Source organism: Setaria viridis, chromosome 1 (assembly GCF_005286985.2).
Source record: "Setaria viridis chromosome 1, Setaria_viridis_v4.0, whole genome shotgun sequence".
NCBI classification, from domain to species: Eukaryota; Viridiplantae; Streptophyta; class Magnoliopsida; order Poales; family Poaceae; genus Setaria; species Setaria viridis.
In genome coordinates, this window is record NC_048263.2 from 24,470,176 (window position 1) to 24,482,368 (window position 12,193).

The window sequence follows — 12,193 nt, forward strand, 5'->3', positions numbered from 1 at the left end:
TCCATCCTCAGACTGCAGTGCGGCTAAACCGAAGATGGGAAGGACGGAGCGGAAGCGTTCCGGGCCCGCGGCGGCGGTCCCGGCCGCGGTCGCGTCAGTGCTCGGCAACGACGTCCTCCTCGCCGAGATCCTCCTCCGCCTCGACCTCCCGACCTGGCTCGTCCGCGCCGCGCTCGTCAGCAGGCGCTGGTTCCGCGGCGCCTCCGACCCGGCCTTCCTCCGCCACTTCCGCGCGCTCCACCCGCCCCGCGTCCTCGCCCTCCACGCCAATGCTGTCGGGTTCGGCCGCGGCGAGACGCGCTGCCTCCCGGTCCCTCAGCCCCCCGGGCTCGCCGCCGCCGCGCCCTCGCGACGCTGCGCCGCTCGAAATTCTGCGACCGCCGCAACGGCCGCCTGCTGGTCTCGATCCGGGACCCGGACCCTACCTTGCCCACCACATACGCCATCCGGAGCTTGCTGAACAACGGGCGAGACGAACCCATCCCCCAGCCTCCCCGCTCCAATCCCGGAAGCTTGCTCCGCGATAAAAGGGGGACCTGCGAAGGTAGCCTTCTTCGGCTCCTGGAAAACGACGCTGACTCCACCTCCTGCCTGTTCCTGAATCTGAGGTACAACGATGAAGAACTCGCCGCTGAGTTCTCCCTCCTTCAGTCTGGCGTCTGGGGGGTCGCGAGGTCCACCGTCACGGAGCTCCCGCAGCGCATATTCGACACCATGGTAGCTCACAAGTTGCTCGTGGGCAGGAAATTCTACATGACAACCGCCTTAGGGGGTGTTTGGGAGGAGGCTGCTAAATTTTAGCTCCCGTCACATCGAATGTTTGGACACCAATTAGGAGTATTAAATGTAGACTAATTACAAAACTAATTACACAACCCCTAAGCTAAATCGCGAGACGAATCTATTAAGTCTAATTAGTTCATGATTTGACAATATGGTGCTACAGTAACCATTCACTAATGATGGATTAATTACGCTTAATAGATTCGTCTCGCGATTTAACCTAGGGGTTCTGCAATTAATTTTGTAATTAGCTTATATTTAGTCCTCCTAATTAGTATCCGAACATTCGATGTGACAGGGTTAAAGTTTAGCCCCCTCCTCCAAACACCCCTTTAGGCTACATTCTCGGGTTGGATTTGGTCACTGCCAGCTTCTTTACTGTCCAGCTTCCGGCCGACATCTGGAACAGCACGTCTTTCAGGCTCTCACGCCCTCAGCAATCTGGGCTCTATCTCATTGATGCAAAGGGGTTCCAACTTCAAGTGTGTCGTGGCGATGGTATGGGCCAGTGGGCGTTGGTTGATACTATCTCTGTACCTAAGGTGTGCGGTCATCTTAATGTGCGGCGTTGGGTACCAGATGATGCACAAACAGCTCCTGTTTCGGTCCTTGCAGCTGGGGAAAATGCGGAGTTTGTGTTTTTGGAGCTTGTGGCCAGTGGAATAGTCTGCTGTATCCAGTTGAGCAATAGGGCTGTTGAGAGGGTGGGTGTGGGTTTGAGGATGACAGAAGACTTTATCCGTCCCCTTACGATGGTTTGGCCTCCAGTCTTCCCGGTGCTTAACTAAGCAAATGAAGAATACTGCTCCCTAAGAATTGGTATTTCAGTGCTCTGCTCGATTGTCTCTCATCGTGAATGTCACGTAGAGTAGTTTTGTTAATGCCCTGGTTATGCTGGAGAAACAGTTATGTTCTTTAACTTCTCGTAGAGTAGTTTTGTCAATGCCTTGGTTATGCTGGAGAAACAGTTATGTTCTTTGGATGGCTGTAAACTTTGAGCTCTATTCTGCTATTTAAATATATGGTCCTCTATTTGTCGTGTCACCTAGATATGTCCAGTAATTAGAAAAAACATGGAAAATTGAGATTAATTAATTGTTTGTAGAGAAGTAGTGAATGTTACGTGGGAAAACTGAACCAAAAACCGAAACAAGCACATCCTTTTGCTTCATTGATGTCTTCATCTCTTACCCTTCTGGAAATTAAATATGGAACATTGTTACATGTCCTGTGCCTCCCCTGTTAGCATGTTGCCGACCTCTTGAATGAGGTGATCAGTGTTATAGTTGAGGCCTTCCCAATTGGTTGCTAAAGAGATGTTTGTGACTTTGTTAGTTATGTCAGCACTTAGGAAGAGGAGTTAGCAAGTTGGCAGGTACTTCAACTTCAAAGGGTTACTCTAACCTTTTTAACACTTGATTGGGACTAAAAAGCTTTGTTGGGTTGCTGCTGTTTAATATGTTTCTATATCTAGCTTTATAATATTTGATAGCTCTTGCTGAGAAGGCTGATTTAAACCAGTGGTGTACCATGGCAGTTTATTCTTTGGGGAAAGCAGTGATGCACATTTTACTCTAAGTGCTGATGAATCCATAAGGATCGATAATACTGAAATATAAAAAAATTAAGGAGAAACTATGTGTCTGCAACATACTGAATGACGTAGCCTTAAAGAAAGTTGTATCAATGGTGGTTTCATTGCTGATTAATTAGTAAATACATGATTTTGACCATTATAACTATCTGGATTTATTATCCAGTGAACACCTGCAAGTAGATAGATAGCCCTGAATAATAACTTGCTTTTGAAAAGAATGATGCGTGCACTTAAGATCAGTGTACACACAGTTTTACTATACCAAGAATATTGCGTGCACTTCAGTGTACACACAGTTTACTACACCATCAGATGTCACCACTATCTTTAGGTGCTATATATTTGCTTCAACACTGCAGTTTTTGGGCTGGAGGCCTAAGATTCGTGATAAATGCTCCAATGCAAATGTCCGGGGTTTCTGTTGGAGTTCATGTCCCACATGTTTCGGCATCTGTTAAAGACACATTCAGATTAATGGATCGTCAAACTTTTGTTGCGGTCAATGTTCAGATGCCAGTGGTAATGGAATTGCAGGTCTGTGATGATGGCAAATGCAGATTCCAGAGCTATCGGCTGGTTCTATTGCTGGAGAAATGGACTTCTTTTATATAAATTCTTGTAGTCTAATTATATTATTTTGGTGTGCATGAGCCTATCACTTTCAATCTTAATCAATCCAAATCTTTTTTGTTTTTTCTTCATATGTCATCACCGTATTCTGGTGGTCATTACGTTTTTTCTGTGACTGTTTAAACTTTGATAGAGCATTTTTTAAGAGTGAGAAACCTGAAGGTATGTTGTGAAGCACATCGATGCTGGTGTTTCAGATGTGCAAGCTTCTACCTCGGTGTTTGCTCTTCCTCAATTTATGTCGAACTGTCTTATTGGCAGTGAGCTGCTCCTCTCAGACAATACTATACTCTCTCAGACAATAATATACTCCCTCCGTTCGAAATTGTTAGATTATTTTGCTAGATATAGTGCATGTATAATATATATAAACTTAAAAAAGTCAAAGTGACCTACAATTTGAAATGGAGTGGGTAGCATACATTTGAAGCGACAAGACCGTGTGACGTTACGAATTTCAACTGCTTGCATAGTAGCTAGATTCCATATATACAGAATAATAAGTCATGCGGTTACATATGGTTCTATATTTTCCTAATAGTAGGAACATATGTGAGCTACCACCTCTATTAACCTCTACGATTGAGTTGCAGACACAATGTCTCGCGAATAAACTTTGAATGTCTAAAATGAGAAAATAAGAAATTTGAAAGACGATGTATCTAAATGTGCACACCTAACCTGTTTGTGTACTTTTTTTTAATATATAATAACTCAATCAGACATCTAAATGGTAGACATGGTGAGACACACAATCACAAATTTAAACCGAACAAATTGCTTGTTCTCTTAATTAGTCTTGCTAGGCAAGGAAACAAACATCCTAAATTTCCGCTCCATTCCAAATAAATCCCTTTATACGAAATAAAAAAGCGAAAAGGTAATTAATTAAATAATAAAATAAAAAGGGAAAGAGAAAACAGAAATATTCCATCGGCTGCCACCCCCTTTCTTTCTCGCGTTAACAGAAAGCAGATCGCTGAGACATCGGCCCTCGTCCATCTCCGGCGAATCAGATGGCGTCACGCCTCGCCTCCCGCCTCCTCCTTCGCCGCCCCACCGCTGTATGGGACATCCTCTCTTTATCTCTCATCTCGTGGGCTGATCTGTTGTGATGGTTGGGGCTGGATCATCTCCAATCGAGTAGCGTTGAATGGTTTGATTCCGCTGATCCCTTCAGGCGATTTTGATCGCTGTATGGGTGCTAGGCGCATGAAAGAATTTCTTGCCTCGCGTAATGCTGATTAGGCGAGCAGAGGGATCGCTAAGCAAGCATTGGAATTGCCTCCGACGATTTGTTATCTTGTAGCTGCTTGCTTACGGTCTAAACCGGCGAGTTGGGTTTGTAATTTGGTACAATCTAGGGGATCCCTGATGAGCTTTGCAATTACTTAGCGGTGATCTGCCAATATTTTGCTAGTGTTTGATGGCCGGCTCGAATGTTGATGAATCTTTCAGTGTGAAATTTTGACATGCTATGAAACTGAAATTGGCTGCAGGTGTGTTTCTGTCAAATTCTTGAATTCATTTTCCAAATGGTCTTGCTTGGCTTGGTTAGTTGGGTATAGATCATGAGTTGAAAGCTGATATGCCACTGACATCTCGCTCTTCACGTAGTTTACTGTTAATCTGTTATCCCATATCGAATGTTAATTATCTCTCTAAAACCACTTGCATGGTACAATCAATATTGTTATTTGTGGGAAAATGCTTCGTTGACAACCAAAAACGACATTTATTGGCAAATAGAAGTCGACATCTTGGACTACACTGTATCAGTTTGTTTTCCCTTCTTAATCTGAGAATGAACATGCAAATTTCTGTATTATTGCTTATTTGTTCACACCTTCCACAGAAGATTAGTTTTCCATTTTCAACTAGTATAAAATTCAAACTTTGTGCATTATTCTTTCTTTTGTTTTCACAACATATATGTTTTGTTTTTGTGCATTTTTGTTGGCTGATATAATGCTGCTTGAATGCTGCTTGCAGACAATATGCATTTTACGAAGTTGCAGCCATGTCAGACATTTCAGCACTCAGCTCCTCGAAGGTAACTGGATCTAGTCATGTAGATGTTGATTATTATTAGTTGTCATAGGATCTAATGTTTTTTTGGCAATCTTTGTGGCAGGTGTTCATAAATATTCAAAGCCAACACGGTAAGTAGCAGACTGCATGCTTCTTTGTCACTTTAGTGAAAACCATCTTTTTTTGACTAAAATGTGACTTCTATTTGTTTCTTAGTGAACGCAATTTCCTTCCAAATTATCAACTTTGGAGTAGATCATTTGCATCAGAGAATGGTACATTTATCAGTCATGTAGAGTACACAAATAATTTGTAAATAGATTCCAGATGAATACTTCCTAAACTCTTTCTTTCTTCCTCTTAAGGTGATTTGGTTGAAGCTGTTGTGCCTTTTATGGGTGAATCAGTAACTGATGGAACCCTTGCCAACTTCCTAAAGAGTATGCACTTCCAACCTCGCTCCCTCTCTTCCTTCTCCTTGTTAATGACATGTTGTCCCCTTCAGAACCTGGAGACAGAGTTGAAGCTGATGAGCCTATAGCACAGATTGAAACTGATAAGGTGATATACTTCTCTTACAAGCTAGTTTTGTATAATTGTATTATATACTTCTGGAACTTCACTGAATTGAAAATTTCCCCTTTGGTTTTTAGGTTACAATAGATGTTTCCAGTCCAGAAGCCGGCGTTATTGAAAAGGTGAATGCCTTTCCATCATTGTGATCTCCATGTTTATGAACTTTCCTAGAACTTGCCAACTGGTTATTTGGTAGCACAGCTATGTTTCTCACAGTATCGGTGCTTTGCAGTTCATTGCTAGTGAAGGCGACACTGTTACTCCTGGTACAAAGGTTGCTGTCATATCTAAGTCTGCTATTCCAAATGAGGCCCATGTTTCACCACCTGAAGAGGCCTCCCAGAAGGAGACCCCTCCACCACCTCCTGCAGAGAAAAACAAGGTTGAGGAGAAATCACCAAAAGTAGAACCCGTCAAAAAGCAGGAGCCAAAATTAACCATGCCACCACTAAAATCCTCCCCTTCAGAACCCCTGCTCCCTCCAAAGGAAAGAGAGAGACGGGTAAGTCTGTATCCATCACATGATTTCATATAATTGGTATGCTATGTTATCGAACTATATATTATGAGTTGTCCACAGTGTTTAACCATTATAATTGCAGGTACCCATGCCAAGACTCAGGAAGCGTATTGCAAACTGTTTGAAGGATTCGCAAAACACTTTTGCAATGTTGACTACATTCAACGAAGTGGACATGTAAGTGCATAACCAAGCTATTCTCTAGGATGTTATTGTTGCTTCTCACCCTGACTTGAGCCTATATTTACGCTAGACAGGCAGTTTTGAAATCCCAACTGACCCTTTGATAGTTGTGTAACTTAATATTGCCTCTACTTCATGTCGTTAGGTTAGCATGATCATTATTAACAAATGTTCTTGTTCAACTGAGCCCCCATCTATCTGTGTTTTTTCTTAAATGTTCAACTGATCGCACTTTCCTTTTACTGAACACAGTTCCTTATTATTTTGTCTGTTTGATCATTGTGTGTGTTATTCTTTAGGACTAACATGATGAAGCTGCGTTCTGATTACAAAGACAAGTTTGTTGAGAAGCACGGTGTCAAGTTGGGTCTGATGTCCTGCTTTGTCAAGGTGATGACAATTTGATGGGCTGTTTAAACTATACGTTACTGGATTTTGCAGTGCTTATCCCAGTTGCTTTTGCAGGCTTCTGTTTCTGCCCTCCAAAACCAGCCAGTTGTTAATGCTGTCATTGATGGTGATGACATCATATACAGAGACTACATTGACATTAGTGTTGCCGTTGGCACTTCCAAGGTATGGACACCTTTTTAGTCTTTGGTTGAATGCTCTAGCTATCTTTTGTTCTGTATCTGGGTGTAATCGTTTCATATGGATGCCTCTTTGTCTTAGGGTCTTGTTGTGCCTGTCATTCGCGATACTGACAGGATGAACTTCGCGGATATTGAGAAGGGGATAAACAACCTTGCTAAGAAAGCAAATGCGGGAGCACTTTCAATTGATGAGATGGCAGGGGGGACCTTCACCATCTCAAATGGTGGTGTCTATGGAAGCCTTATAAGCACGCCGATCATCAACCCCCCACAGGTTTCCTTTTTTGATTGCCTATAAATTGCTTCTCGTTAATTTCTGTGAGAGAATACCAACTTCAACACAATTTACATCAATGCAGTCAGCAATCCTCGGGATGCATTCCATTGTTCAGCGCCCCATGGTCGTGGATGGCAAGATTACTGCGAGACCAATGATGTACCTTGCATTGACATATGACCATAGGTTGGTCGATGGCAGAGAAGCTGTTCTATTCCTGCGCCGCATCAAGGATGTAGTTGAAGATCCGCGGAGGTTGCTCCTCGACATATAGTTTCTTGCATCATTGCTGGGCTGCAATTGTTGTCCTGGTTTTCCAAATAATTGGATGCAAAATTTTTGACTCCTATCATTGCTAGCCGGCCTCAGAATTGTAAAAGAGAGCGCAGCAGAAACTTTGTTCATTTTCTCCTCCAGATATTACTAGTTGGGATGTAGTTCCCTGAGCACGTTCTCGTTTCACAAGAGCAAATGAAGATTTCTCGGTATCTCACCTTTTGTTGCCTTGCTGTACGTCATGGTGATTTCTCCACAACAATTACAACTTGGTTGCTGTCAGATGCTGTATCCCAGACAACTTCGTTGTATGGTTTGAATTGCATCTGACAAAAGGAAAATATTTGATCATTGTTCTTTGTGAGGATGATGTTCTTCTCCTTACCTAGCAACGCCTGGTTAACACGATGGCAAGAAACTTAAGGCGGGGGAGCCAGGTTATTGCTATCGCCACCACTACTTTCTTTGTAGCCGGCACACATGGCATAGCCAAATAACTCTTCCTTTTGCCTGCCTCTTGCTACTCAGAATGCTTGCCCGACGAATTGCGTTGTGCAGCTCGTGTCATACTACGAATTTCAAATTGGCATACCCAAAGGAACTAGAATAGCGTGTAGAAATAGGGAATAATAAACGAGTAATGCAAAAAACTAGAATGGCGTATTGTAGTGGTGTTAGAAATAAGATGAGGCTTAGTTTTCGCGTTCAGCTCCACATATTCATGATAGCCGTTACGCATTTTCACAAGAAGAGACATTGTACGTAAATAACATACAAAACCATATACATGTATATGGTCTTGTTCAAATGACATGCATGATTGAAGCGCACAATGTGCATCCCTATGCCCTACCATATGAAAATGCAAGGTGTTCATACGCTGCAATTCCCGTCAAGAACCACGTGTTTTCCTTCATTCATGGACAAAATGGACCAAAACAGAATGTAATGTTCCTTTAACTGCCGTGAACTCCTGACATCAGTCAAGTGTTCCGATTGTTAGGTGAAAACAGGGGGTCAAAGTAAACAAGCAAAACAATTCCTTTGCCATTTACATCTGAAATCAGAAAAGTTAGCTCTACTCCTGCAGATTTGCAACTCCATAGTCTTCACATGGTTGCAGCAGCATCGACCCACTTGCGACCACCGCTGAGGTACTTCTAAACATTTCCACCAACCATAACATGCAACAGGACCTAGATTTACCCATTCGTAACACCCCACAGGCTACTCCATCTTATCAAATCTCAATAGATTCTAGCAAAGAGTTGATATCAGGTGTTACAATTGCACGCTTTCCGATCTCCCCTATGCCGCAGCAGTGCTTCTCCCTAGTGTTAATTGCTACAACTTCCTGAGGAAACATGCAATTCGAGCCAGCTGAAACCTGTACAATATGTTGATTTTGAGCCCATCATGAAGGGGAAAAAGAAATAAAATGCACCATGCAGAAATTTATGGTTTTTAGTACTTACATCAAAGAGCACATCACCGAGCGTCATCTTCACTTTACCACTCTTGTACACGAGCATCTTCCCCATGAAGCCATCTGGGAGCTCTTTCAGACCACAGCCATGGATTGAGTCGAGACGCCTCTTCCTGTTGTCCCCCATGGATTTTGCATTCATATTCATATTTGTGCCAGCTTCTGGGTCAGCCTGCCTTGGTAAAGGAAGAGTTGTAGGAAACTGGAAGAAGAGCAACTGCGGCGTATCTACCCTTTGCTGTCAGGATAAGAAAATCAATCAATATAAGACATAAGATAATTCTGACAAAAGAAAACATATACAAGACTGGATACTATGAAATAACAGTTCAGTTAACATGTGAGTTTTGCTTTTGATGTGAAACACAATTAAGTAAGTTAGGACGATGCAATATGGTATACATACCATCAGACCAAGTTCTTCAGCTGCACTCAGTTCACTAACTTGGGCTCTGCCGGATGAATGCCCAAATTCCTCTTCATCAAGAATTTCTGTTTTATACAATGGAACGCTATTGAGTACCAGACAAAGAGTGACCCACTGTGCATTATGCCACAAAACACAGAAGAAACAAGAACTAGAGAACCTGCATTTCCAGAGTTGGGCCTTCTCAGTGGTAGAGTAACAGGATAATCGGTGCAGTTGTAGTCCTGCAGAAGTTACTAACAGATGAAATCAACGACAAAAGAATGCACACCATGTTTGTGTTGTTGATGTATCTACTCACCCATGGTTCATCGTGCTCCTTGGGTAATTTTACAGCAGATACGTCTGGATACACATGGAACAAACTATATAACTATCTTTTTCAGTTACACAATTGCATGATGCTTAAGAAATAAAAGCAGATGGCACGGACTCTACTAATAACAAGTACAATTTTCTTTGCCAACCTGAAGAACACATTAATCTGATTTGTGAAAACATTAAGCATGAAACAAATGGAAGTGCAAAGCTATACCTGATGAAAAGCTTCTTCGAGTGGGAAAAGTTCTTGCAATTGAAGGGTCTGCTCGTCCAAATGCAACCTGGACAGGGGTTCCTGTGTCATGATGGAGAAAATGAGAAATAAAGCAATATGTTATAAGTTGGTTATGAAAACTACAACAAGAATCACACAAGTTTCCAACTAGCATCCTATGCTCCTACTGAAAGTAGGCTGTGCTTTTAGAACTTTAGGAGGTTTATTCTGACAGCAGCTCAAGTTGATTGATGAGTTAATCAACTTAACTCCCACTGGAGAGAGAAATATGGAGTATGAGATCGAGTCCTTACTAGGTTAAGAAGATTATTATAAGGAACAGATGATTGAAATAATAATCACCTTGTTTCTCAGCCTTAGTTCCACTTCCTGGGCCATAACTGCTCTGCAATATGAAGCTAGGAATTATATGCTACTGAATCAAGCTTATAGAAAACTAGATGCTTAAGTACCTGCAAGCTCCCAAGTCCAGACATCAGTTTCTTATCAATTGTCAGGGCCTTGTTCTCCTCTTGTGGTTCCCTGTAGGATCCACCATAACTTTCATTCAACATATAATCTAGCAAACTAAATAAGAGTAAATAGGAGAATAGAAAACATAGAGGTGTTTACGTTTTAGGGATGATCTTTGGGTCTTTCTTAGGAAGAACTTTGGGTGCAAATTTAAGTCCAGCCTGCATTACAGAAAGGTAAAGCAAAGGTAAGCACCAGAAAGCATTAACTCATGCATGAAAAAAATCACATAATTACGGAAATACTGACTTTGCGGCGACGCTGAGGAGTGGAGTCATCAGCCTCTTTCTTCTTTGTATCTTCCTTCTCCATAAGAGCGACTGGGATACATACAAGAATGTAAGGTAAAGGGGTATGCATGCGGGCATCTACCAAAACAGGTATTTTGCTAAGTTAACTATGTAAGTGCACAATTGTCTAAATCAACTTGCAAAATTTCTTAATGCCTTCCTGCAGCACTTCGTTTTCTATTCAGTATCTTCTTAAAATCAAACAAAGAACTAGAAAAGCTGGTCATCTCTAGAATCTATCAGAAATTGTCTGGAATTGCTTACAATGTAGTACGCAAAAAAATGTGCGCGAACTAAATTGATATAAATTAGCTAAGAACAACATATCTACACTGGTAGCTGCAGTTCCACTGTCGCACGACAGGAGCTATAAAGTCAAAAGCCTTTGGTCTAAAACAGGAGCTATCAAGTGATCACTCATCCAGTCGGAACATTGCTTTAAATTGTTTACAGGAACCAGACCGGATGGCAGGGGCAGATCCAGTATAGGACATGGGCGTGCATATGTACACCCGATAATGTTTTGCAAACAATCGAAGTAAGTGTGGATATAATACACACGTATATACTTGTAACTGGGTCAGATCCGAGTAAAAAGTAGGTTACACTAGGGTTTGGGGAGCTCAGTTTCGCAGAGAGTGAAGGGAATGGAAGGGAAAGGCGTACCTGGTGGATACTCGTCGCCGGCGTGGCGTAGCTGGCGCCGCTCGCCCAGTCGTAGCCGCCAGGAAGAGGGAGAGAAGGGGATGAACGAACGGGAGAACGGAGGAGTAGGCACGCCTCCTCCCCGACGACGAGGAGAGAGGAATGGGTGGGAGGAGTCGAAGAGAGGAGAAACGAACTGGACTGATGGACGGGGAAATTTTTTTTGATGCAACCCGCCTGCAAACGGCGTCCGGGGCAGCCCTGCTCTGGTTCGCGCCACGCGTCCGCTCGCAGGATCCGACGGTCCCGCGGCCAAAACTGGTTCCCGTGGAGGGGCTGAGGTGACAATTGTGGTATTTCCATTTTTTTAACACAACACGTATTATGTATCTGCAGCATACATTTTTCTAAATACAGTATACTTAGGAAAAATGTATTTTTATCCCTTATCTATTTTGAAAGTGTGACATTCATCTCTTATATTTTAATTAGTGCAAATTGATTCCTTAATTAATTATATCGGTACACTAATCATCTCCCCCTGACTTAATAATGGTTTAGTATCATCTAGCCGTTTATGTCATATAATTATTTGACTAATTACTGCTTTAGCGATGTAATGAGTCAAAAATATAAGACTCACATTAAATTTTCTAGGAAATTAACGGAATCGATTCATGCCAAAGTGTTACAGTGATGACTCAATGTAAGACGTGGCTAAGAAGTGATTAGCAACATTATTTTCTCTAAGCGGATCGGTAGGGGAGCTCCTACCTATGTGTTTCCATTAATATAAAGGGCGAAATATGT

The 12,193-nt window shown here is 42.3% G+C and overlaps 3 protein-coding genes across 3 annotated transcripts; 2 read left to right on the top strand and 1 right to left on the bottom strand.

The window, feature by feature from the left end:
• Positions 1-1,827, top strand: LOC117855096 (uncharacterized). The gene is made up of 3 exons (XM_072291377.1): positions 1-399; positions 609-717; positions 1,116-1,827. Exons 1-3 carry the CDS (start codon positions 35-37, stop codon positions 1,569-1,571), a joined length of 930 nt encoding a protein of 309 aa, XP_072147478.1. The 5' UTR covers positions 1-34; the 3' UTR covers positions 1,572-1,827.
• A 2,092-nt stretch (positions 1,828-3,919) lies between these two features.
• On the top strand, positions 3,920-7,683 carry LOC117852150 (dihydrolipoyllysine-residue succinyltransferase component of 2-oxoglutarate dehydrogenase complex 1, mitochondrial). The gene is made up of 13 exons (XM_034734127.2): positions 3,920-4,074; positions 5,003-5,063; positions 5,145-5,172; positions 5,258-5,316; positions 5,407-5,481; positions 5,547-5,602; positions 5,695-5,739; positions 5,850-6,119; positions 6,220-6,314; positions 6,620-6,710; positions 6,786-6,896; positions 6,993-7,187; positions 7,273-7,683. The coding sequence occupies exons 1-13, from the start codon at positions 4,027-4,029 to the stop codon at positions 7,462-7,464; spliced, it is 1,326 nt and encodes a 441-aa protein (XP_034590018.1). The 5' UTR covers positions 3,920-4,026; the 3' UTR covers positions 7,465-7,683.
• Positions 7,684-8,397: 714 nt separating this feature from the next.
• LOC117852157 (DNA-directed RNA polymerase III subunit RPC4) lies at positions 8,398-11,596 on the bottom strand. Its single transcript, XM_034734136.2, has 11 exons — positions 11,405-11,596; positions 10,698-10,768; positions 10,548-10,609; positions 10,388-10,457; positions 10,278-10,320; positions 9,915-9,995; positions 9,681-9,724; positions 9,540-9,603; positions 9,359-9,444; positions 8,942-9,190; positions 8,398-8,853 (listed from the first exon to the last, which is right to left on the bottom strand). The coding sequence occupies exons 2-11, from the start codon at positions 10,758-10,760 to the stop codon at positions 8,707-8,709; spliced, it is 909 nt and encodes a 302-aa protein (XP_034590027.1). The 5' UTR covers positions 10,761-10,768; positions 11,405-11,596; the 3' UTR covers positions 8,398-8,706.
• Between the last annotated feature and the right edge of the window lie 597 nt (positions 11,597-12,193).

Coding starts and splice junctions, on each gene's coding strand:
- LOC117855096 (XM_072291377.1), top strand. CDS start 35: ATGGGAAGGACGGAGCGGAAGCGTTCCGGGCCCGCGGCGGCGGTCCCG. Junction 400..608: donor GCCGCAACGGCCGCCTGCTG/GTCTCGATCCGG, acceptor CCTGAATCTGAG/GTACAACGATGAAGAACTCG. Junction 718..1,115: donor AGCGCATATTCGACACCATG/GTAGCTCACAAG, acceptor CCAAACACCCCT/TTAGGCTACATTCTCGGGTT.
- LOC117852150 (XM_034734127.2), top strand. CDS start 4,027: ATGGCGTCACGCCTCGCCTCCCGCCTCCTCCTTCGCCGCCCCACCGCT. Junction 5,482..5,546: donor CCTTGCCAACTTCCTAAAGA/GTATGCACTTCC, acceptor TGTCCCCTTCAG/AACCTGGAGACAGAGTTGAA. Junction 6,711..6,785: donor TGATGTCCTGCTTTGTCAAG/GTGATGACAATT, acceptor TTGCTTTTGCAG/GCTTCTGTTTCTGCCCTCCA.
- LOC117852157 (XM_034734136.2), bottom strand. CDS start 10,760: ATGGAGAAGGAAGATACAAAGAAGAAAGAGGCTGATGACTCCACTCCT. Junction 9,996..10,277: donor AACTAAGGCTGAGAAACAAG/GTGATTATTATT, acceptor ATCATGACACAG/GAACCCCTGTCCAGGTTGCA. Junction 9,445..9,539: donor GCCCAACTCTGGAAATGCAG/GTTCTCTAGTTC, acceptor TGTATAAAACAG/AAATTCTTGATGAAGAGGAA.